Source organism: Heteronotia binoei, chromosome 2 (genome assembly GCF_032191835.1).
Source record: "Heteronotia binoei isolate CCM8104 ecotype False Entrance Well chromosome 2, APGP_CSIRO_Hbin_v1, whole genome shotgun sequence".
NCBI classification, from domain to species: Eukaryota; Metazoa; Chordata; class Lepidosauria; order Squamata; family Gekkonidae; genus Heteronotia; species Heteronotia binoei.
The window spans coordinates 133,771,336-133,797,825 of NC_083224.1; the positions used below are offsets into that span (position 1 = coordinate 133,771,336).

The 26,490-nt window shown below is 39.6% G+C and overlaps 1 protein-coding gene across 2 annotated transcripts in view; it reads right to left on the reverse strand.

Moving 5' to 3' along the window:
* Nucleotides 1–1,356: 1,356 nt before the first annotated feature.
* The window catches only part of PIGK (phosphatidylinositol glycan anchor biosynthesis class K), a 174,927-nt gene continuing 149,793 nt past the window's right edge, over nucleotides 1,357–26,490 (reverse strand). For both annotated transcript variants that reach the window (XM_060232043.1, XM_060232044.1), the window contains one exon: nucleotides 1,357–2,649. In XM_060232043.1, the coding sequence (XP_060088026.1) occupies nucleotides 2,533–2,649 (117 nt within the window). In that variant the 3' untranslated portion in view covers nucleotides 1,357–2,532. The remainder of the gene's footprint in view (nucleotides 2,650–26,490) is intronic.

Genomic DNA, 26,490 nt, shown 5'->3' on the forward strand with positions numbered 1-26,490 from the left:
AGCCGATTATCTTTTCAGAAGGCATCTTGACTTGTCTCTCATTTGAATCCAACCCAAGTCCACTGTTTTAACTCAAATGGGCATTTTAGGTTGGGCCCCTGATAATGCTTAGGAAATGGGGACAGTAGTTTAATTGCAACTGGAGCAGGGTTCTATTAAATTCATTTTTGCTGGCATTTTAAATGTGACAGTATTTTGAGTTTCCCTTAAGACAAATTCACTGTACAAGAACTTACCCTTCTCTAAACAAGTGGTCCAACTAATGTGTTCAGATGGATCAGGAAACCTGCTGATTGTGTCTGCAGATTCTGCAGAGCCATCATTTCTTTTGCTGCTTTTTGGGATTACCCCCTGCCAGTACATATGTGTAGAGAGCAAAAGTGCCATGCCTTTTGTACTTCTGAGTGTACATGCCAAGAGAAATGGTAGAAGGGACGGCAGTAAGGATTTCTATCCCACAGGCATAGGGACCACCAAGCATTGTCCATCATGACTGTAGTTGTGCCTGATTTCTGAGAAGAATCATTTTTGACCATTGATCATAATTTCTGAACCTTTCAGAGGATTCCTCTAATTGTACCTACAATGATCCAAGTGATTGTGAGAATTCATGAAGTATTTCTAGTCCAGCACAAAAAAATGGACATATCATAACATCCATAAAATCCACCTAGGAATAGTTATTTTCACATTACACCTGAACCAGGTAAGCAAATGTGCACAGAAAGAAAATAGCATCTGAAATAAAGACTGTTCTATGTCTTCCATTTTATTCAGTATAATTTCCAAGTTCTTATGTTCACTTTAAAGTTTCACAACCATATCATTGATACAATGGAGCTAAACACCAGCTGAATGCAGTTAGTGCACTGCACTCCTCTGCAGGGGCTAGTGCAGCACAGTATCTTGGGCCTCATGCATTTTGTTCAGCTTACTAACAACAGTACACTTAGAAGCGTCAGTTACATAAACTGCATGGCTTACATGGGAATTTCCTAATGAAATTTCTGTTGACTTGAGAAACTTCATTATGTATCCAAAAAGTATCCTGGAGGCAAGCTGTTGTCCTTCACATTTTATTTTCTCTGCAAACACATTTCATTCATCAACACCATTAAATACAAATATCTATAACACCAGAAGATACATTTGATTTTGAATGCATTGGCTTAATGACATTTGCTACAATGTCCTCTATATACAAATTGTATATTAATGCACTGGACATTTCATACACTACTCTGAAGGAAACCTTAGATTTTTCAAAATCACTTGTATATCTTCTGCTGAATATGAGGGCGCTGTACTTTTCAGGCAGTTCCCTTATCACGCAGTCAGGTTATTGTTTGGGCCCTTTTTCAATTCTAATGATTTGCAGAATCTAAGAAGCAAAACTGCCCTAGGTAAAACAACTAATCTAAGGGGTCATATTTAACAGAGTAGATCAATATTTCCTACAGTATTTTTGTTTCTGTTGAGTAAGTGTTCAATATGTCATGGCGAAAGTACACAAAGTGACTTAAGTTTCTATTGGCAAAATGACATCTTAAATAAGGTTCAGCATATTGTCTGAACTTTCATTTCAGCAATGATAAGTATTTTGTAAGGCTCACTCAGGAAAAAGAAACCCTTTGGAATTCATAAGATGTTTTAGCATTTAAAATATTCCAGTATTACTTTGTCAGGTTCCTCCTCACCTACCAATTCAGCCACATTCCTTGATCAAGGACACCTACACACAGAGATATCTCAGCACAAGATGTTCTTGTGCAGCGATTAGCCCGCAGAAAGCCAAAGGGTTTTCTTTTTTCCTCCAGAGGAAGAGGGAGGCAGATTTTGTCAATTCTCAGCCTTCCATTGCAGACTTCCATTTGCCCTCCTATTCCTCAGAAGCATGATTCCAAAGAGTTCAGCAGACTATATTACAAGAAAGAAATCAGAGAAATACATGCACCCTCCCCCTATTTTCTGTAACAAGAAGTGCGTTAGGTTAGTAGGAAATGACTCTTAAATTCAACCTAACAATTTTTCCTAACATGATAGACCTGAACAGTTCTGAAGATCATCTTATCTTTTTTTTTTGCCGGGGGGGGGGGGGAGGATAAGGAAACAACTGGACTCCAGCAAATACCAGCAAAACAAGTACATGTCAGCACAAGAAGCCTGAGAAGTCCTCTGAATACTAATGCAGCAATTATATTCTTAGAAATTTGTTTTTAACCCCTCTGTAAAGGAGATTCCTCAGTGGAAATATGCTAACATCTTAGTACCAGTCTGAGTATCTATTTTATTGGAAGGGGAATCTCTTATTGTTAGGGGAACCCCATGTGTACAGTGAGAGGAGCTCACAGGTCAAAGTAAACATTTTGGTATAAAGTTGTGTCCTAAACTTGCCATAAGATGGCTTTAGACTGACATAAAATAAAGGAAATACATGACAAGACCTTTCAGAAGAGAGGACCAACCTTCTTTATCTAAGTAAACAGTATTTCCATTCAAGGATACAGATTCAGTGCTGTTACATTAGAAACTTTAGAAGATGTACTTCATGTGCTTGATTCCATAGGTTTTAAAAAAGACCATGATAATCAGAGCCCAGAGTCCCAAAATAAAACCTCCAGGAGGATGCCAGTCTTTCTGCTTTGGTTTCTGCAAAGAAATAAAATCAGTGTTAATATTCAGCTCTACATACTAAATAAACATGCCTATCTACTCCTGCATTCTGGTAAGTTACTTATTTAAATTATATATCCTGTATAGTTACAACTAAACCAGATTGTACTTCCTTGGAATAATAAAATATTATGCATATATACTCTGTTATTTATTTCTCTCTCCCTTACTCCACAGAGTTTAGGTGGCACATTGGTTCGTCAGTTTATACTCCCAATAACTCTGTGAGGTAGATTAGGCTGAAAGAAAATGACTGGCCTAAGGTCACATAGTGAGCTTTATGTCTGAATGAGAACTTAAACCTATGTCTCCCTCATCCTGTTGCAACATTCTAACTCAGTGATTTCCAATGCGATGCCCAAGGGTGCCATATTATGTTTTATGACACCCACTACGCTGCCTCTAAATTCTAGAAGTACCCACAGACTCACAAGATTAGGGGCCCTTGCTCTAAATAACGTATCACAGTGGCTTTTTTTCTTTTTGACCATTAAGTTGCAGCCAACTTATGTTGACCAAATAGGGTTTGCAAGGCCAGAGATGTTCAGAGGTGGTTTCCCATTGCCAGCCTCTGCATAGGATCCCTGGTATTCTTTAGTGGTCTTACATCCAAATACTAACCAGGGACAACCCTGCTTAGCTTCCAAGATCTGTTGAGGCTGGGCTTGTCTGAGCTATCCAGGTCAGGAAGCTTGTCACATAATACCATTATAAAAGCTTCTTTCAGTGGTGAACAGCTTTTTGGGGTTCTTACATATGTTATTCACAAACAGTATGGACAATCTGAAATGCTGCTTTCAGATATGACAGACTGAACCTATGAATTCTTAACAGTTGAGTCCAAGGAAAAGTTCAGTAATATACTTTTATTTGTACAGGATTTTGCAAATATTTGATTTGTACATAATTCTGCAGAACGCAAAATGAAAAGTTTATTTTCCTCTCCTTTGTATGAGAAAGAGGTCCTGCAAATTGTTCAAAATGACAGCTTAATCACAAATCTTTCAGCATTTCAAAGTTCATTGGTCAGAAAAATGGAACCCTTGGCACAAACCTACAGGAATGTAATTCAATGAAATGTGTTGCAGCTCATTTAAAAAAAATATATTCCCAGCAATAGGAAATGCAGATAGTTTGTTGGTTACATTAATGAGAATACAGCTGATGACAAAAGAATGTATATTAACCTTAAAAATTGCCACGCAAGTCTCATTAACAATAACATGCATGCACCAAAGATTGTTCTCTTCATTGGTATTCACAAGCATTCACTTCCCACTAAAATACTGCAAGAAATCAGAGCCTAAATATACAAGGCTGCCAAGCTCACCCAGTACCAGAAGTAACAACCCCTAATTCACACAACAGAAACTTGCTGGTTTAAATTTTCCTAATTAACCCACAACTTCATATGCATATTGCATTGCTCATTTCATCATGCTCTTTGCGCTATCAATCTTCCTTTGCCTGGATCTTAGACAAATCCTTACCACAAAGTGGCACCTGACCCTCCTAGACAAATGACTTCAATTTACAGCCAGTGACACTAAAAGCCTTTCTTGTCTACTTTGTATAGAACACATAATTTAATTTCTTTAAAGAAATTTATAGGAATAAATATTTATAAGGTGACCTCAGTATAAGGGTTTACATCTTGTTACAGTGCACACCAAAGGCTCTTTTTAATTTTTTCTTTTATTTCAACACCATTGTAATTGCAAGGAGACCTGGCTAAAAAGCATGCTTTTGATATTTGAATTCAACAGTGTGCAAGTAATCTGTTCAAAGCTGAACAGTGCAAGTTTTCAAATGCACTGGATACATTATTAATAAAAAGTATAGGGCAACAAAAAGAAATATAATTGAGACAGGTGAGGCTGAATGTACAGCTTATATAAAGTAAATATGTTGTGGTAAATGGAGTTAGAGATTTACTGATAAAACTTATATGCAGTTGTTATTATTTTGGATTTCTATCCTGCCCTCCCTGCAAGCAGGCTCAGGGCGGGTAACAACAAAGTAAAAGCATTAAAAGCCAGCTAATCATTTTAAAACAACTATACCGTTTAAAATCAATCAACCAGCTGCAGCCAAGAAACAGGCACAGACCTTGTCTTCTGGCTCAGCAACGAGCATATCTGAAATTACCTTAAATCCTGTTCTCCACTATAGGCTAACTTACAATGGATTCTCCACCAGAAAATCTCATTTTCACTCCTTGGGAAACTAATGACAACCACATATTTCAATATTCAAGAACCAATGGATCCACCTATGTTGACCCTTGCAACAAAAATCAAAAGCAGTGGCTTTCTTTGCATTAGACTCAAGAGTCTAATAACACCTCAATGACAGCATGGAAAGGTAAGTTAAAGTCAGGTTATTAACTGGCATGGCACGACCATGATTGCACATGGTAGAAAAAAGTGCATCTGTTCTCATGAAGGTCAACACTGACACTTCATGCATGTGTCCTGGTCTGCACTATTATTTCTCTACAATTTAGCAGTCTGAATGAGCCTCACTCTGAAGTATATTTGTTAGGACACACTTTTAAAGTAGTGGCTGGTTCTTGGAATGCCAACAGATCAACACAATACTGCACAGAGGAAGATGCTGAATCTTAGCATATCTTATGATTTATTCACTTCATTTATACCATGCCTTTCTCCCCAATGGAGACCCAAACCAGTTTACCACATTGTTTTCCCTTCCTCCATTTTATCCTCATGATACCACTCATGTGAGGTAGGTTAGACTGAGGACAGGCCAAGGTCACTGAGAAAGCTGCCATGGTAGAGTGGAAATTCAAACTTGGTCCTGAATATTCTAACAAACATGTCACACTATCGCTCTCTCTCTCTCTGTGTATGCGGAGTGCTGGTGTTGGGTGTTGGTAGTGTACCTTGTGCAAGGAAAGTGTTCAATCTGAAAAGACTTGTCAAATGTATTTTGAAAACAACTCTTTGATCCAACTGATACATCCCTATTAGATGAGAACTGCAGTTTTGTCATTGATCAAGGATATTGTGATTCAGCAGTAAAGTAGTCCACCCAAAGTCAAAGGCAGGTAAATGGATATAGCCTTAACTTGGGATAAGCAAGCTCCATGTCATATGCTAAAACCAACAGATTGTTATTTTGCTCCCCAAACTGTTTTCTAGTCTGACAATTTCAATACTGCAATTTTAGTGAAGATTTCATCTGCACTAATGTACATTTTGGATTTTGCACTCTGCATTAACCCCTTGCTAAATGCCTTCCTTGTCCCACCATAATTGCTGTAACAGGTGAAAAATACAAGAAAATGGCACAATGTGTCATGAACAAATACATTTAGCAGCTTAAGGGCTGGTTATTATTAAATTGGAGGATATTCTGAATTAAAAAGCTAGGTAGCTAAGCAACAGCTGGCTTCCAACTGTGAATAGTTCTCTGTCTTATTCTTTATAGTTGGGATAGAATCATTATTCTGTGGAACTTCAAAACAGTTAAAAGAGCAGAGCTCCACATATTGTAATTAAGGAGAGGATAAAACAGAGTATTTTCAAATTGGATGGGTCTGTAGGGATTCCAGTGGAAAATGTCCAAGTTTTCCAGAGAGTGCTTTTCATAAAAGCACGCAGCACAAGTTGTTATTGGAGTAAAATGCATTTTGTGAAAAGAATGATAAAGAAAATGTACTAGAGATACAGCAGCAATTAAGCATGAAAGTTGTTTTTTTAATATATAAAGAAATGCAATTCAGTATGAAAGTCAGATTATAGCCCTTTACATTCAAGCTTCACAGGCAGAAAAATCTATGCTATAAATTTATTAAAGTCCCAGTACAGATTTTATTTTCACTGATTTAATAGAAAAAGCCTTAACACTGATTAAAGAAGCTGGGCTTTAAAAGACTTGTGCTAAAGATTATATGACTGCAGTTATCCAAAAAGGTCCATATGCCATGCTTAGGCCATATGATATACAACAATGGCAATTTATAATTTTTAAGGTACAGTCCTATCAAGCATATTCTTAACTCTCCCACTGAAATCAACTGAATTCTTTTTGGAAGGACTGTGTCCTTAATATGTCAAAACATTTGCTTTGCTACATTCTAAAGCATTTCTCCTTGCAACAGCACTATAAATAACACTAGCCTATTAACATGGGCTGGATCCAAAGGTGTCCTTGAGTGAGCAAGAGAAGTCAAAGCCATAATCTACCAAATATTGGCACACCAATCCTGGGCTCAGCCAAGTGAAGCTAACAGTTATCCTAGGGGAAGGAGTCAGAAGGAACAGCCCCATGAGAGAAACAATTCACATAATGGAATTAGAATTTTAATAGCTTACAAAGTCTAGTAAATATGAATTATTTCCAGAAAAGAACCTGCCAGGCAAATATCAAGATCTGCACAGACTGAAAGTGGAATTAAAGTTATACTACAATGATGAACACGGACAATCCAAAAATGGACATCTCCCATGTAACCTTTTATCAATGGAACAACAAGAAGAAGAAGACTGCATATTTATACCGCCCTTCTCTCTGAATCAGAGACTCAGAGTGGCTTACAATCTCCTATATCTTCTCCCACAACAGACAGGTGGGTGGGGCTGGCTGGGCTCTCACAGCAGCTGCCCTTTCAAGGACAACGCCTGCAATAGCTATGACTAACCCAAGGCCATTTCAGCAGCTGTAGGTGGAGGAGTGGGGAATCAAACCTGGTTCTCCCAGATAAGAGTCCACACACTTAACCACTACAACAAACTGAAGATGTTTGATTTACATAGCACTAATTACCTGTGTCCATCTGATGTGTTGGCTTGTAAAATAGTGTTAAAAACATCACCCATTAAGTTAATCTAAAGTGTAGGCTTTACACTTTTCTTATACTGGACATGTTAGAAATTCACTACAACAAATTATTTACCATTTTTGTACTGCATATATCAACCACAACGCTAACAGAGAAGAGTTATTTCAAAATACTTAGCAGGTGCTGTGGAACTAGTTTGCAAATATATTATGTCAATGTTAGCATTCAATTTGCATGATTGATGCCAACTATTTTGGAGCACAGCAGTCCCATAGCCACAGAGGGGGCTTCACTCCCTGCTGCCTTTTCCTTCCCCATGATCCAAATTATGCAGGAGAGGTGGCAGGAGCAGGCTCAGGCATCCCAGCTGGTCGGTGGGGTCTTTAAATGGTGCAGGGAGGCTGCGGCTGCTTCTGCTGGCCCTTCCATGTGATCTGAATTGCTGGCAGAGGCAGCATAGATTTTTAGGTGAGAAGGGGCTTTTAAAAAAATCAGCCCCCCCCCCCCCCCTGCTCCACACCTAAAAAAATCTAGGTTCAGCCCTGGAGTAGAGCAAGTTTTAAGTTTCAGAGGTACTTCTGAAACAAAAAACGGTGGGGGGTTTTTTGTTTGCTTTTCATTGCAATACATTTCCAGTTTAAAAACAAAGAATATAATCCAACTAAAGTGAAACCATTTTAGATTTGCTAAAATGCAAGGGTGAATTCCTGCATATATAACCAGGGAAAGCCATGGAACTTGAAAGCAGTGATGGATCAGGAAGTTATAATGACCTGACAACACCACAAGAGCAATTCATCTTGCACTTAGCTGGTGGCAGTGTGGAGAAGGTGACAAGTGAGTCTATCTCCACTACCATCACTATTAGCCTTGAACCAAACACTCCCCCCACAGTACTGCCAGCATCACTGGGACACAGCATGCTGCTGGATCCAAATACGCTCCATGGCAGTGGGTAGCAACTTGGTAAATTAAACTGAGAACCTGCAAGAAGATTAAAAGGTATCTTTTTGAAAGAGCAGAACTTGGGTAGGAACATGCCCATTACACTGACATAAGCATCAGCTGCACATTCTCCCCTGTACACTGCCTGAACTGTGTGAATGATGAAGAAATGGTTATAACTCAAGTGCCAATCTTTGTGACATTTTGGTTAATAAACAGAAATAGAGAGATTATACAAAAATACTCCAAACTGTTTCACATATTAACAAGCATCTTTTATGCTGGAATTCTGTTAGGACTTTAATCTTACTGCAGGTATGAAAGAGATCTAAATTATGACTTGACAGCTGGAATCATTATTTTTTCCCCTCACAAACAAAAAATGTTACAAATTATAAGCTTGCATATTTTACCATAATGCATACATTGACATGTGTTCATTTTGGGGGGAGTTGTAAAGAAACAGTTGGCTTGTGGAGGAGAGAAAATCAAGTCCATTTTCACTTCCATTTTCATATCACAATGAAATATATTGTCCTGCAAAGAACAGCAGCTGAATGATGGGCAGATGTAATGGAAACCCTTGGTTTAGGGGAAGGGATGAGCACATGATTTATGATTTAGCTGGCTGAACTGTCTGCTTATTCATTTACTGTACAATTCAACAACAGCAACTGTACAGTTGTAACTAGAGCTGCACCAGTTTAAATAGTCAAGTGAAGACCTGTGATAATTCAGTGTAGGGGAAAGGTAAGTCAGACAGAGAAGGTATAAATACCAAGGTCTTATACCAAGTCAGACCATTAGTCTATTAAGGTTAACACTGTATACTCTTAACTGACAGGCTCTCCAGGGTCTCTAGTAGTGATATTTCACATCACCTATTACATTATCTCTCTAACTGGAGAAGCTGTGGATTGAACCTGGGAACTTCTGTATATAAAGAAAGCAGCTTACTACTGAGCCATGGTACCTCCCCTAAGGTACCACAGAACAACCAGGGAAAGACCATTTACTCTTCTCTTTCCCTTGCTTTTGCATAGATTTAATGGTAGATCCTTCTAAGAGCTGACTCCATAGAAGTGATGCACTGAGAAATTGAAGAAACTATAGTCTACTGGGTCTAGGATCTCCTCAGGCCAAATTTTCCTGTGACTTCTCTGGGAAGGCAACTTGAAATCGGAATTATTAAATTTAGCGGCCCTTAGAACAAGCTTACTTGGTTAAAAATTTCCCTTGGTTGAGGCTGAGGATTCCAAGCCATCAAGTTATGGTGGTAGCTTGGAGAAAATCCCAAGTTTTGGTCTCCAGTACTGCACCAAGTGCTTTCTTTCCTGGATTACTCCAAGGGAAGAAATGTGGCTCAACTGCACAGGAGGAGCTTTGCTTGCAGTTCTCGGGTTAATTCCTTAATACCTCAAACCAAAGGATCTCAACAGATACTAAAAAAGAGCTTTCTCTGCCTAGGAGATTGGAGAGCCACTGTCAGTCAAAATAGACAGTACTGAGCTACATGGACCTATGTTCTCATGTCGTATAAAGCAGCTTTAGATGTTCCCATTTTCTCACCTGTCTGTCAGGTGTGCCTGTTGGGTAATTCACTGTCTGTTGAGGCGGGGAATCGGCAACTTCTGTACTTTCCCTTTACTTTAACTCTGGTGTATCCCACACTTGCTTTGCTGTCTCATTACTGAGGCAACCAGAGTCTGGCCCTTCCAAGGATGCTTTCCAAATTTCAGCGACCTTGGACTCAACTGAAGAGAGTGGTGGGAATATGTTTTAATGCCTTAAAGGTGGGAGGAATGGGCGCCAGAATTTACCTGTGCAACTGCCCTATATCTACCCCATTGTAACCATTACCACTCATTCCTGGCACTGGACTTTCAGTACTAATAAATTTTATCTATGGTTTCATCAGAGAAGTTTGTTTGACTGATACCTACCTGATCCTGAAATGAAACATTGTGCAGATGCACTTCAACTTGAGTAGATATATACTTTCAGAGCATCTGAGGAATTGTTAAGTTTTCTGTCATCTTTCAGACCATGTGAGAGTACATCTGTAGAGCCTCTGCAACAGTTCTCCTCCAGCAACCCTACCCAGCTCCCTGCGATGAGGCTAGTCTGGAAAACTGCTAACAGGGCCCTGTAAAATTTACCCTAAAGAGAGAGAGAGACAGAGTTCTTCTACCTTCCCTCACGTATGCTGCCACCAAGATTACTCTAGGACACAGGGCCCAGCTTATCCTGTTCCCTACAGAAGAGTCAACAGACCATAAATTAAACAGGAGGATACTTGAGATATTCACACCTTCCAGACACTCCCACCAGAACACTCTTTAGTAGGGCCAAAAGGCAACTGGTCACTTCTGCAAGCTACTGACACAAACACCAGAACAAAGGTTCATAAAAAGATTTATTCTGGGTGTACAGGCATTCCAAAACACATAGTGTTAAAGAAAATTAAAAAATCCTTTACTACTGACTAAATTACCTTGGCATAAAACCCAATTGTAGTCAGATAAAAAGTCCAGAACATCACAGGGCAAGTCCTGCTTGTAGGTTCTATCTGGGATAGAAGCACCACCTCTCATCACTGAGAGGAGCTACAAATATCATGGGATCATCAACAGAAAAAGAAAGATCCTGCCATATTAAAATGTATAGCCCGATAAAATGTTTTAAATGTATTTTATAGTTTTAAAATTGTTTTATATAACTGATTGTTAGCCGCCCTGAGTCTGCTTGCGGGATATAAATTTAATGTAATAAATAAATAAATAAATAATAAGATGTCTGGCAGAGTCTTCCAGGATTCCCAAATGCATCCATATCAATGGCCCTGAGGCCACATCAACCCCTTGCCAGAACAAGCAAGCTCTCCAAGGAAGAAAAGTCTCCTCCTTTTACCATCCTGGATAGCCACTAATTACCGGTACCAGGTCTAATCATATGCTTTGCAGCTGGATGTTATCACCCCTAGACTGTAAATAGAAGTTTCTGCACAGACTTAGGCAGACAAACTAAAACCATAAACCCCGTCACTACAACATCGCAAGAAGTGTGCCCCAATAATGAAAAGGTCACACTGAGGTAACTTTTTCCACAATGTAAATTATTGTATAAATTCATCTGAAGTTATTGCAGTACATGTGTTAAGAAGCATCATCTCACATTGTGCAGATTTTAAGGAGACACAAACAGCTATAGTATGCATGGAATACCATGTACCAAGTACCAGCTCTGAGTAATTCTCAACCACTGATTATACAATGGCTTTGAGGGTCTGCAAGCAGATTACTGTGTAGAAGCGAGTTCTCTTTGGCAGTGCATTCTTTACACCATTATAAATATACAAGACTTCCCATAAATATGATGAAGAGGAAAATGAACGCAATCAACTCTCCTCCTTAGAAAAATTATGTCAGTCAAAGCTACAAAGATCTTCAGGATCCACATTATAAAGTCAAATCAGATTTCTGCGAATAACATAGCACCTCCAACATACAGCAGCATCAAACAAAGCTGCTACTAATCTTTTGGGGGAGTTCACAGAATTAACAAAGCAAAGCACTCCAGTTCTTTTTCTAAATTTCACCAAAGCTAACTACATAGTCCAAAGGATTCAGACCTAGGTCTCTGAGATCCATCTCTCTAACCACACAGTCTCCAACTTTTTCAAGTCTGCAGGCACTTTCGGAATTCTGAGATAGGGTGGTGGGCACAATCACAAAATGGTTACTGCAGTAGATGAAGCCAACCCTACAAAGGCTGCTGCAGGCGATCGAGCCAATCAAAAAATGTTAAGGAGTGAGGCAGTGTTTCCACTAAGATGAGTTAGTGTGAACAAGCTCAGTTTTTTAGCCTCTGGCTCACACATTTTTGTCTTAGCTCAGAGCAAACTAATTTATGCAGTAGCTCACAACTTTAATGCCAGTACCTCATGAAGTAGAATTTTCGCTCACAAGACTGCAGCTTAGAGGGAATACCGCAGTGAGGTCATGCATTACTCTTATAGTAATTCTTCAACATTTCAGACAGAAGTTCTGTTTAACAGAATGACTTTCAATTAACATATTGTTTAAAATATTTTCTTGCATGCATGCACAATAATGCAGTACACATCCTTGTGCTGTATTGGCACCTGTTGTTGAAGAAACTTTTAAAGATTTGCACAGGTAATCAGAAGTCTTTTAGGGCAGTGTTTCCCAAAGACAGGGTTGCGACCCGGCACCGGGCCGCGGAGCCCTCAACGCCAGGCCGCGGGGCTTCCAGTCCCGTGGTCGCCCATTTCCTCTGCCTTCCCCCGCATTGTGCCTCCCTCCCCCAGGTTGCGCGCCTCCACAGGTCAGTTTCATGCTACGTGAAGCCCTTCCCCCACCCACTGATCGTCTGATTGGTGGGAAATCGATGCTGAGCTCATTCCACACTGGGCCAAGCCGGCCGCAGGTTGAACAGAATGGGAAGGAAGTACTGGGGAGGGAGGAGCCATGTGCCCTTTTTGGCACAGTCTGTTCGACCTGCAGGCGCCTTGGCCCAGCATGGAATGAGCTCAGCACCGATTTCCCATCGACTGGGCAATTGGTCGCCCCCCCTGCACTTCCCCCCTGCAGCGTAGCACCCCCGCCTCCTCCTCCCTCCCTTCCCCACTGCTGGTAAATTTCCAGGTTTCTAAAGCTCCCCCACTCCCCCCAACGACCATCTCCTCAGCGAGGAAAATGAAGCTGAGATAATTCAGTGCTGAGGCATGCCACTGGCATTTCGAAGGGACTGCGCCTGGAAAGGGCACATGGCTGATCCCTCCCCCACACTTCAGTGCCTCCAACCCTATCTGGTCCAGTGCTTCCAGAAAATAGTGCTGCAAGACTAACATTCTGCCTTTTAGCCTATGGGGTACCAGAGGTCCCATTTCACTTCTCAAGAGTAACTAGATGCTGAGTTACTTGGAGAATGTAGTTCATCTTAAAAACAAGTGCAATTCCCACCCCCCAACACAGTTCAGAATAAGATGAACCATCTTAAGTCTCTTATCCTTCTTTGGGATCAACAGGATGACAGTTATAGTTAATTTATCTTAATGTCACAATTTGCTACTAATGGTATCCCTCAGATGTCTTCCACAGTAATTGCATGTACCCACCAAACTCCTGTACTTTGATATTACCATTCCTCCCCCACATAGTTCATATATGCTCTTCTTTGGGAGAGCCAGTTTGGTGTAGTGGTTAAGTGTGTGGACTCTTATCTGGGAGAGCCGGGTTTGATTCCCCACTCCTCCACTTGCACCTGCTGGCATGGCCTTGGGTCAGCCATAGCTCTGGCAGAGGTTGTCCTTGAAAGGGCAGCTGCTGTGAGAGCCCTCTCCAGTCCCACCCACCTCACAGGGTGCCTGTTGTGGGGGAGGAAGGTAAAGGAGATTGTGAGCCGCTCTGAGACTCTTCGGAGTGGAGGGCGGGATATAAATCCAATATCTTCTTTATGTCCCTGCCTATTTTTGGTTGTAAGAAACCAGCCATTTCTTCTGCCTGTCCCTCATTCCCATGACACTCCTTTACAACCACTCTTCCTTTCAATCAGGCATTCCAAGCACCTATTTCTGAAAACCATCAACCATGGCTGATTACGTATTAATTGGTATATCTGCTTGGAACTAGGCTACTCCATACCTCACGAAGATAATCTGGGAAGGTAAATGCTACCCCTGTAGTTCCAAGCATTCATCAATTAAGATGGTGAAATGTAAATCAAAACATGCAAAATCATTTACCCTCCCATCCTCCATGGAGTCTCATTCCAATCATCTCTCAAGGTGGTTTGCGTTATTTCTACGTTAGAATGAAAAGACCACCATAATAAATGCTGAGCAAGTGGCATGGAGGGTGTTCAATTTGCTCTCTACTTGAGTATAATTTCTCTTAGATTCAAAGAAGTTCACCTGGGCAAGAATCTGTGAAATCACATAAATCTGTGACCAAGCAAAAACAATGAAGGCCCTTATGTCCCTGGGCCCACAAGCAAAAACAATGAGGGGGAGGGGGGAGGAAAAATAACCTGACATTAAAATCTGTAAATGTTAATGCAAGGATCACCATGATACTGATTTACTCCTTCCTATTCATTCAGAGAACAGAAATACTTTGATGAAAATACAAGCCTTTCTGAATTATTTAGGGAAAACAATGCTAGAGGAAGCAGTCCTGGTGAGCAATCTGCCAATATCGCTCTCCTTCTCTATTCATCAGCTCTGTCAAGATGGACCTTTGTGTCACATGGGCCACAATATACAGCAGTAGAGTCTGAAAGGATAAAACAACAAGGAGTCACTGGCATACTAGCATCATTAAGATTACATGACGGCTGAAGTGTGATTAATTTGTATATCTGCTTGGAACTAGCTCATTCTATACCTCACAAATAGACTCTGGGTTCCAACCATTCCTTAATTAAGCTGGTAAAATGTAAATCAAGTCCGTGACAACAGAGAGGGAGAAAATGTGTGGGTGTAGCAGCACCACTTGCTCATCGATTTGGATTTATTAGTAACAATTATATTTTATTGTTTTGGCTTACCCTCAGGAGAGATGAAATCATTTCTAAAGTAGGGAACACAACAAAAAATAAGACACCTGAAAGGCCCTTCTGCAACTCCAATATATCTTTTACAATGAGCCATTATTGTCTATGTCTGGAAAGAGAATACCTATGAATGCCAGATGATCACAGCACACAACATGGAATCATTGTCACAAGAATGCAGCACCATTATTGAATAGTCCCGCAGCCACAATTTAAAAACAGGGACATAAAAACAGCACTTCAGACAAGGAACCTTTATATATACAGGTATACTTATGAATGATATATTAAAATAACACAGAGATTTTAGGAATACATTTAAAGAGATCGATGTGCCTGATAACTATCAGCCAACAGTAATGTTAGGCTTAATTTTTAATGGCCCGGAAGAAGAATCTAGAACCCGGGATTTTATTCTTAGTGACGAGTGAGCGGTATAAACAACTTCCCATTAGCTGTCAGAAGCCACTGCAAGTAGGGAGAAGGGGGCTGTCAAAAATCCCAAATGCTGTCCATTTGCCCTTCCCCCACCAGTTTGAAGCCCTTGAGATTACAGCTCTCTTCCTGAGGGACATGAATTGCTTCCATTAACAATCACTGTCTTAGACTTAGAAATAAAGTCTGCAGCTATCCATTGGACCACATGAATGTTTCCCTTTCTCTGATATATGACTGACATTACTCAATCTTCTATGAGACATTCTTCTACTGGCAGTTTTAGTATTTTACAGATTTTTCTGATTTTAAAATTTATTGCAAGCTGTCTTGAGAGTTTTGGTGTCTGTAAGCCTGTTTATAAATATACATAAATAAATCCAGGAGGAGGCAGTGAGCCAATCTTCAGATGGTGTTGTCTTCCTGCACCTGCATTAACTTTCAGCTTCCCTTGTATATGAGCTTTTAAAAATGTAACATATAACCCATTGGGTTTTCAAGGCAAGAGACATTCAGAGGCGGTTTGCATTTGACTGCCTCCACATCATGACCCTGGTATTCCTTGGAAGTCTCCCATTGAAAAAGTAGCATGGGTTGATCCTGTTTACCTTCTGATATCTGATGAGACCAAGCCTGGGCTATCCACATCATGGCAATATTAATAATTTTTAAAAAATATTAACATAAAATAATATTTTGTCCTTACTAACAAACTTTCCTCACCCATGTGTAGTAATATATGCAGGCTGAGAATTCACTTCATGCATCTGATGAAATAACTTCTAACCATGAAAGGTGGAACTACATTACCATCCTTGTGTCTTGCATCCAGAACTATCCAAAGACACAGTCACCATAGTAGTAGAGGGGTGGAAGCGGCTCTCCTTCATGGCTCATGGCTCCTGACATTTGAGATCCTAACCTTGTTAGCAAAATTGCTGTGAATCTCCTCTTAGAAGGAGAATTAGCAGAGGAGACCCTGGCAGAGCGTAGGAGAGAGATTTATGGAGGGGTAGTTCTCAGAAAGGAGACTTCAGACTAAATATATTTTAAAATGTTTACTCTGGGAAAAATATATAAATACAATCACACATTCAAACAAGGTAAATAATTCATACAACAATCACACAGTTCCTAAGGAAAAATAGAGATGAAATTGATAGGGGTAACACAAGGGTAAAACATGGACAGGGTGACACTTTATCATCTTGAAGACTTCCCAGTAATGATAGATGATAAGGGGAGGGGTGGCCAGAGATGACCAGCATCACTAGCCATAATGGGGCCCAATTGTGTAACTGGTGATGGCTCAGACAGTGGGGTAGGGATACTAAGCGAGACACACTGAACTGCATACCACACGGCCTTATATTACCATCCTTGTGTCTCCAGGCTATAGTATCGGGTGACTCATGACTAGAGGTCAGGTGACATGACACTGCATGACACCTGTGTGTGTCAATCCTTAGGTCACCAAAAGGGATGGATGGGGGGGGGGCTCCCAGAGGCTTGATGAGATTAGTGGGACTTGATGGGCTGACTTATTGAAAAACTACCTTAAACAAAGAAAGGAAGTTGGTCAATTTAGAGCCACATTGCAATCTACTGTAACACCATAGCTAACACAATGAGGTTGCCCTGCATGATGAGATTAAGTCTTCAGCAACAGGCGCTCCCTTGAGCTTCTCCTCTGTATCCAGTGATCTTTTGTCCAGCTATAGGCTACTCTATTTGCATATGCACTGACACACCTGGAGAATGTGACTCTCCTGCTTTACTTTTATGGTGGCTGAACAAGATGAATCCAGGGTCCCTTCATCATGGCTTCTGCTGAAAACTGTTCTTAGAGGCTGTCTTCCTTGGACAGAAGTGCAGTTGTGTTCTGCATGGCTTGGCAGCTTCTTGGGGAAGCCTGATCTAGAGTCCTTCTATGCAGTGGAATGCATAGTCACAGCAATGGCAGGAACAAGCAGGGAGGCCTCTTAGCTAGGTTGGCGTGCTTGCTGCTTGGCCCCACACAGAGTCAAAATGTTCATATGGAAGCTGGCACAAATGCCAAATGCTTAAGATCAAACAGGATCCACTGCCTATAGACAGTAGGCAAGTGGGTATTTGTTATTAATGTCCATATTGAGTTAGTTCTTATACCCAATGTTTTCTGTTTATCACTGAATGTTCATAGAAGCAGTTTGCCTGTGTTCACACAATATAAGTTCATAACAATAAGTCCTGTATCTCTGACACTAGGCCAGAATAAACTCAGTCCATTTAAAGATGGAGAAAGAGGCTCATGCTTACAGCCTAGCTAGCATGACAACTGCCTATCCTTTGCTGGTTGCCATATCAGGACTCCCTATTTGAAGTGGCATTCACTCTAGCCTTTTGGGGAGCCCTCAGGGGCTGGCAAATTCAAAAATGGACTTGGCTAACTGCCCTCTGTGGGTTCAGGACATTTTGGTAGGCAGGCAGGGGTTTCCCTGACCATCAGGAAGTCCACGGCTGACCAGTGGGCACAGGGAATTCACTTGCACTTGCCCCTCTGCCTGGAGTGACCCATGTATTTCTGGCAATATGCCAACACAAGTCAGGTCCTCTATTCACCCACAAGGACAGCTCTTCCCTTACAAGGCAGAAATTTGGTGGGGTCCTGTAATCTGGCATGGCAGCAATGGACCTTCCTGTGGGAGATTTTGGGCTCCGTTCTGTCCAAATCAGGGCAGCAACTATGGCTGCTAAAATGGCCCTACAGCCTTTGAGCATATGGGCCACTGGGAGATGGTACTCTGAGGCATACCAGACATATATTCACCCACAACTGTCGAAATTTAACGTTGACTCATTTAGCTTCAGGGGGACAGCAAAAGTCTGTTTGGATCTGTGGGTATTGTGCATTGGGTGAGCATCTACATGGCAAAAAGATAACCAACAGGCTGGGCAAGTGCATGGAGTTCATTTGGAGCTGTAGGATTCACCATCCGGATAGTATGCATCAACTGGCGGTCCTGTTTTTGCCTGACAGGGTTCACCTGTCTCCAGGATTTTTTTTTTATAGAAAAAGCCCAGCAGGAATCATTTGCATATTAGGTCACACCCCTGACATCACCATTGTTTCACACAGGCCTTTTTTTGTTAAAAAAAAGCCCAGCAGGGACTCGTTTGCATAAGAAGAACATAAGAACATAAGAGAAGCCATGTTAGATCAGGCCAATGGCCCATCCAGTCCAACATTCTGTGTCACACAGCGGCCAAATACACACACACACACACACACACACACACACTGTGGCTAATAGCCACTGATGGACCTGTGTTCCATATTTTTATCTAAACCCCTCTTGAAGGTGGCTATGCTTGTGGCCGCCACCACCTCCTGTGGCAGTGAATTCCACATGTTAATCACCCTTTGGGTGAAGAAGTACTTCCTTTTATCCGTTTTAACCTGTCTGCTCAGCAATTTCATTGAATGCCCACGAGTTCCTGTATTGTGAGAAAGGGAGAAAAGTACTTCTTTCTCTACTTTCTCCATCCCATGCATTATCTTGTAAACCTCTATCATGTCACCCCTCAGTCGACGTTTCTCCAAGCTAAAGAGCCTTAAGCATTTCAACCTTTCTTCATAGGGAAGGTGTTCCAGCCCTATAATCATTCTAGTTGCCCTTTTCTGAACTTTCTCCAATGCTATAATATCCTTTTTGAGGTGCGGCGACCAGAATTGCACACAGTACTCCAAATGAGACCGCACCATCGATTTATACTATGGCCAAATATCCTCCCCCCCCCCCAAAAAAAAATGAATTCAAAACTTAGCCATGGTTTTGTGTCTTTTTTGTATGTCTTAGCAAAAGGTATAAATGACTTTTCTGGTTGGATTTTGCTTTGGGCTAACACAACTGCCTGCAACTTCAGCCTAACTGTGCACTCCACAAGAGAAGGGAGAAAAGAGGGCAAAACAAAGAGTGTACATGAGAACATCAACACTGTAAAATTCCATTAAGACTCTAATTCCAAAACACCAGCAGCAGAAGTTTACCTTGAATTCCCTTCAGTTCTTAGAGATCCTTACTTTCTAAAAAATTAAATATCAACATTAATACAGCTAAAAAAAATGTTGCTTTCATATCCCCTTTCAGCCTGATCAATCAATTAGCAGACACTGAAGAAGGGCATAAGTAATAAAGATAAAAAAATAAAAATAATAGATCCTGTATTCTGTTTAATTTGTGTACACCTCATACTGATAACTGTAAATAGATGTAATTAACAATAGCATAAATCTGTTCTGTAATATTAATTCAAGGCTATTATGCAACTTTCCCCACCGTTATATGAAAAATGTCAGCTACTTAATTGGCACACCTATTTATCTTAAAAATCGCTAATGTGCTTGGTGCTAAGAGGAAGGGACAACAAAGTTTGTTCTCAAAACAACCATTTAGAAATGTCTGAATAGTTAGGAGAAAAATTACAAAATTACAGTGAAATACCTGACATTCTCCTAATTAAGCAAAACTTAATTCTAACTTTTAGGGTGGGGGTGGGGAATGAACATAATTTATACGTTCTATTTCTGATCAGGAATGCTTAGTTTGTGTTCCAGTGTCTCCATAGACATGGCAGGATACCCCATAATCATCACTGGCAATCCTATACCACTGGGACTCCTTTTGCATTTAGCACAATCCTTTTTCAATGCAAATATAATTTGGTGTACATTAATTTTTCAAATAGTACAGTTAAAGGAAAGCTTTGCAAAATAAAACAGAAGACAATTTTCCTATTTTTCTTTTGAAAATTCTAAAATTTCCCTCTATGGAGAATATTTAAAAGAACAAAAAGGTTTTATCTTACCATTATGAAAAACTTGGCATGATTCAAAACTGAATTTACCATATCAATTGGGTTTTTTGTGGTTTTTTTAAATCTACACATGAGAGACCTTTACACAGATACCAACTGATGTGGTCTAAACTAATATGATATGCGTCTTCATTACTGGTGCCTAATGTTATTCCTGTGGCTTATGCTAGCAAGGTAAATCTGACCTACTGCTGGCTTTAATGCTTTGGCGAAGTACATATGCTACTGACATACTATATTTTCAATGTTGAAGAAATGTAGAGGTATATATCTCTCCAATGCCATGTATACAACAGCACATGGTTTATTAAGATGGTGTCAAAGCTATTAAGGTTATTAACAATTTCTCATATATTTGAGTCTATTCCTGTGCGATGAAGGAGAGCATTATTTGCATATTATTATGCACCAGCAAAGATATTCCTCATATTCCCAAAAGAAACAATTTGCAGGAGTGACCTAAATAGTATTCAGTCTTCTGATTTTTTTTTTAAATGAAGGCGCAGCAAATAAATGAGAAGCACTGCAAACAGATCCAGAGTTTTGGAGAACAGATAAGCAACAGCATGGGTTAATGATGACAAATACAGATGGATATAGCATAATGAGCCTCAGAGGAGCAAAAAATACAGGAAGACGAAGAAGACGACGATGAAGATGAAGAAGAAAGTTTGGATTTATACAAGCCCTTCACTCAGATTCTCAGAGCAGCTTACAATCTCCTTTTCCCTCCTCTCGGCACAACAGACACCCTGTGTGGTAGGTGGGGCTGAGAGAGCTCCCAGAGAATTGCCTTTGAGAAAACAGCTCTGTTGAGAAGTTATGGCTGATCCAAGGTCACACCAGCAGCTGCATGTGGAGAAGTGAGGAATCAAACTTGGTTCTTCCAGATTAGATTCTATGCACTTAACCACTCCACCAAACTGGCTCTCAAAAAAAAGAGAGAAGGGGAATTATTTGACAAATGGAAAAGTTCTACCACAGCAAAGAAACCAATAAGGTATCGAACCAAAGAGCCTCAATCTGCAGTCAAACAGACTGGCATCACAGCTAACGCAGAAAGAATGATTCAATGTAGCCACCAATGTTCCCTATAAGCTGCAGAGTCTTGAGCAAAAATTCTACTTTGTGAGCTACTGGTATTAATGTTGTGAGCTACTGCATAAATTAGTGTGCTCTGGGGTCATCCTTCCTGAGCTAGGACAGAAATGTGTAAACTAGAGGCTAAGAATCTGTGAGCCAGCTCACACTAACTCAGTTTAGAGGGAACACTGGTAACCACCCCTCAATAACTCTGAAAAGCAGAACAAAGATCTCAGAGCTGGAGAAGGTGGGGAAAAGAGCCATATTAGCCAGCATGGTATAGTGGTTTGAGCTGGTTTATGCCACTGGAAGTCGCTGGCTGTGATTGGGGCCATCTTTCTCTCTCAGCCTAACCTACACTCACAGCACTGTGGTTCATAAGGAGGAAAGAATGTTGCTGTAAAGCAGTTTGGGGGCCCCATTTGAAAGAAAAGCAGAGAATAAATAAATAATAAAATAAACATCTTTCTTGGGTGAGTGGGGCCATTTAAAAATGTTACCTTGGCAGCAGCTGCCACCATAGCACAAGGATCTTCATTGTGTGGCTGAAGGTGTCATGGCAGCCATTTTGTGGCTTGCTACACCATCTGTAGCAGCCATTTTGTAGCAGCCTTTTTGTGGTTATGCTCACCATGTAACATCATAATTCCAAAGGAGTCCCTAGGCTTTAAAAAAGTTGGGGGGCCCAATCTAATTTATTTTCATGTGAGATATTGTGCCAACAAATGACAACTTCTTGTTTCCTCTAAGCTGAGTTAGCGTGAATGAGCTCAGATTTTTATCCTCCAGATCACACATTTTTGTCTTAGCTCAGGAAGGATGACCCAAGAGCACACTAATTGATGCCAGTAGCTCACAAGAATCCCAGTATCTCACAAAGTAGAATTTTTGCTCACAAGATTCTGCAGCTTAGAGGGAACATTGGTTGGGATATAAAGAAGTCTTCAAACCCATGAAATGTGAGGGGGGGAGGAGATGGGGGCACAATAAAAGAGTCAAAGGGCTATGCAAGGCTCATTCCAGTAATAATATAGTTTGTCATTAAGCAAAGAATCACAGTGCACTTCACCACCCCTCTTTTATTCCATCATCCTTCTAAGATCTCCAAACAGCTGATACTAGGATGCATAGGAAGCTATGAACAAAATTCTGCACGGCACAGGAGAAACTGAAAGAACTCTCCCCTTCTCACTCTTCCAACAGCAGAGTTCTGAGTGATGCAAGAGGGTCTATCTCTTCAGGAAGGACGTTGAGGCAACACTGATCAATTATACCTCTTCACCATTGCCCATCTTTGCTCCAAAGTATTTTGTTAAGGGAACTCCCTTGGTTCTGAGCATCAAGATGCTTTGGGAGGTCTGCGGAAGATCCTAGGGGGAAGATCCACAACCGCCTTCTGCTCCTAGTTCATAGACTGGTCATGGTCATATTAATTACAACTACATTATGAGATTATAAATGATTGCTCCATTTTAGTTACAATATACCTGTATTTTTAATAACCCGCTATTTTTAAATGACAACAGATATAGACCATAGCATACCTTGTAATTTAACAGTAGCTACAAAAACAAACTCAATAGTAATAATTTGAAACATCTGAGGAGCATCAAATGTTAATAAAGTTTTGTTGGAAAATATGGCATCCATATTTTTAAAAAACTATTGATTTGGCTTTTTAACCTCAGGAAGTTTCATTCAAGATTATAAAATTAGCCTCCTGTTATACAAATGTATTAAACACTGCATTTGACTTACCTCCTTCTCTGAGAAAGCCTTCATACAGTTTTTAAGAAGCTGGAAGAAGAATTGTTTTATAAAATAGAAATCTAATTTGAATAGACTTGGGAGTGTGTTCCAGCTTTATTGTTCAGTGAAGGACAGCTCCAACTGAAAGATGAGCTAAGAAAAATGGCTACATAGGAGACAGGCATGAAAGAACAAATCTGGGGAATAGAACCACAGCAGCTTATGTCTTAAAGACAAACTTTCCCTGGCTGTAACTCTAAATTATTTGAGCCCTGGAGTCAAGCTGGAGTATTTCATATAGCTGACATAACTGAAAAAGGGGAAATTATAGACAAAAACAAATTGGAAGCAAAACTAAATTTCCAAATTCCTTGGTTTACATACCTCCAATTAAAACATTTGACTGAATTACCTGCAATGCAAAATACATTAACTGAACCCTTAATGGAGTTTGAACAATTGCTAAAATCTAGCAATGCATACTCTAAAGGCCTTTTGTCACAAATATATAAAATATTAAATAAAGCCTCAGAAGAAAAATTATTGCCTTACCAGAAACAATGGGCTAAAGATTGCAAACTAGATTTTTCACCTGAAGATTGGGAACAAATATGGTCTTCTCCAACCATAAGCTCCAAGTCTAAGGTATTTATAGTAAAATTCCAGACAATAAAAACAATGATGCATTGGTATTTACCACCCACTACAATGCATAAAATTAACCAACATTATGACCCAAACTGTAGGGAAAATTGTGGAGACACTGCAAATTTCCTTCACTGCTGGTGGAGCTGTCAATATATTGCCCAATTTTGGAAACAAATTGCACTTAAAATATCACAGATAACAGGTTGTGCAATTCTACACTAGAAAATTATTACTAGAAAATTATTTATTGGCTAAGTGGTTAGACTTAGACATTAGTAAAAGAACTAAAGAACTGATATCTTAGTATCTACTGCTAGATTAGCAATTGCTTCAAAATGGATTGACAAATCTCCGCCCACTATAGGCATCTGCCAAACAAAATTATAGGAACATTTCATTTTGAGCAAAATTTCTTATCAAAGATCAAATGCTTCATTATGAATCTAAATTTGTAGCAATTTGGTTCCCTGTATTAAGTTATATGACAGTAAACAACATAATACCAGAGAATCCGCTGTATAAAACTAAGATTTACTTTTAAACATGACTACTTGCAACTTCTGTGTTTTACAATTGAAAAATCACTACATTGTAATATCATTTTTATATTACCTATATTCGAAGCATAGCAATGAAGAAGTAATATATAACAAACTACTATATACCATTTATTATTTGTAATTGAACTTTAAACTGCAATAAAGTATTACATTGTGTGTGGGGGGGAGAGATAAACTTGAGGCAATGTTTGCATGTGTGTAATTTTCTCTCAACTTAAACTTTAAAGAATGAAAAATGAAAACTTGTACACATTTCAATTTGTATAGCAGCAGGGAGAAAGGGGTCATCGGCTCTCAAGCTGTTTTTCCTACTAAGATTGCCTGCTTCAAGCAGTTCTCCCTTCCTAAGGAAAAAGATAAGGGGGGGATATTTGTCAGCTACTTTCTTTTCTATGAGGGAAAATATATGGACTCCTCTCATAAGACAAACAGCTGAGGAACATGGCATGCATGACCAGCAACAATATAGTTACATGTCTCCTCCCCACTTGCCTGCCTCTTCCTCCCATGAATCTGCTTTTCATTTTAAATTGAGAGAAAGTTATGTGCATCTGTGTATTACATCTAATTTCACTTTTAATCTAAGGTATGTTTACAAAGGAAAGTAAGGAAGAATCTGGATGCAGAGGAAAATAGCATAATCTCAGCATTAGGCAGTAAGGTTGTCTCGGAGGAAATCTACCCTAGCCATTTCTCATTTCTCTAAATTAATTACTTTGTGTATGAAAATTCATACAAAATGTATGAAATGCTTTGGAACAGTTTCTTAATGGAGCAAAGGGCTGCATGATCAGAAATACCACCAAATTTCTGAGAATTCTATGAAGTGCAAACCAGTTTTAAATATGTTTAATTTTTTCAGCTTCCTCAGAACATACTGGAAATTCTATTATATTTCTTTATATTATATAATGCCTTGAGAATCTGCCTGAATAGAAAATCTAAGAGAATATATATGTGTGTATATCTGTGTCTATGTACACACACTATCTTTTCAGATCAGAGACTACACTTCAAGGAAAATAAAACTAATTAAATAATTATTCTATTAAGAAAAAAATTTGAAAGGATCAACACAGTTATGTATGTTCCCTGGGAATTTTGTGTTAAGCAGCAAAATTAACTATACAACCATTGGTATGCACTGCAGCACACAAAAGCAAGCACCCCAATTTCCCTTAGTAATAATAATACAGTTGCCATCTCACAGAGAGTAACAACTACTGACTGACATTGATCGATGCCTATAATACAAGCTACATTAGAGAGTTCGCTTGTCATCTTCAATGTATATTTGAGCATCTTTGGCACCAATGAAGACAAAAGCACAGGAAGAAAGGCAACAATGTACCTTGGGAGAGCATGACCTAGGAATGATGGATGAGAAGTGCATTCAACATTTCTAGCTCTATAGAAGAACCATCTAAGACTTCTAAACTTTTTGAAAAACTGGAGTAGATCAAGACAAAGTCAGCCCATCTTCCTTGCAGGAAGTATGTGATACTCCACTGCAAAAAAGTTAGAAATGTATCACTCAGAAGAGCCTGTAATTTAATACATATAAGTCTGTTTTTTATAACTCTATCCAAGGGATTAATAATCATTGTATTGAGAACTGTAGTGGTTGCTGGACAGGAAACTGACTAAATCTGTGAAAATGCAAGTCACATATAAGTCTCCCTTTCTAGTCCCTTCAATACCATGATTATTCAATTCTCTGGCTTAGTAAAAATGAAAAAAATGAAAATGAAAATGAAAGACATTATGCTAGATATACTTGTGCAGTAGAAGCATAAATTGACTGCAGCTGTTCATAGTTGGCCTTTAGCTAGCCACAATGTTTAAGGAAAGTGGATGTTAGAAATTATGATTTGATGGATCTGATATATTTTGCAGGTATAAGACTTGATTGTAATATTTATGCATTACTCATAATCTCAGAAAGAATGCTACACAGGAAAGTTATCCTCAGATATCTTACATAGTTTTCTACTAGGCAATGTTTTTGCTTGATTTTGCATGCAAAAATGCATTCTAATTTCACATCCCCTCTCTTACCAACCCTTGTGTAGTATTTCCTATTTGTACAAAATATCCACTGAACTACGTGAACTGAGTAGGAGTCTATACACTGGGCCTCCTTGCTGTTGACAGGAA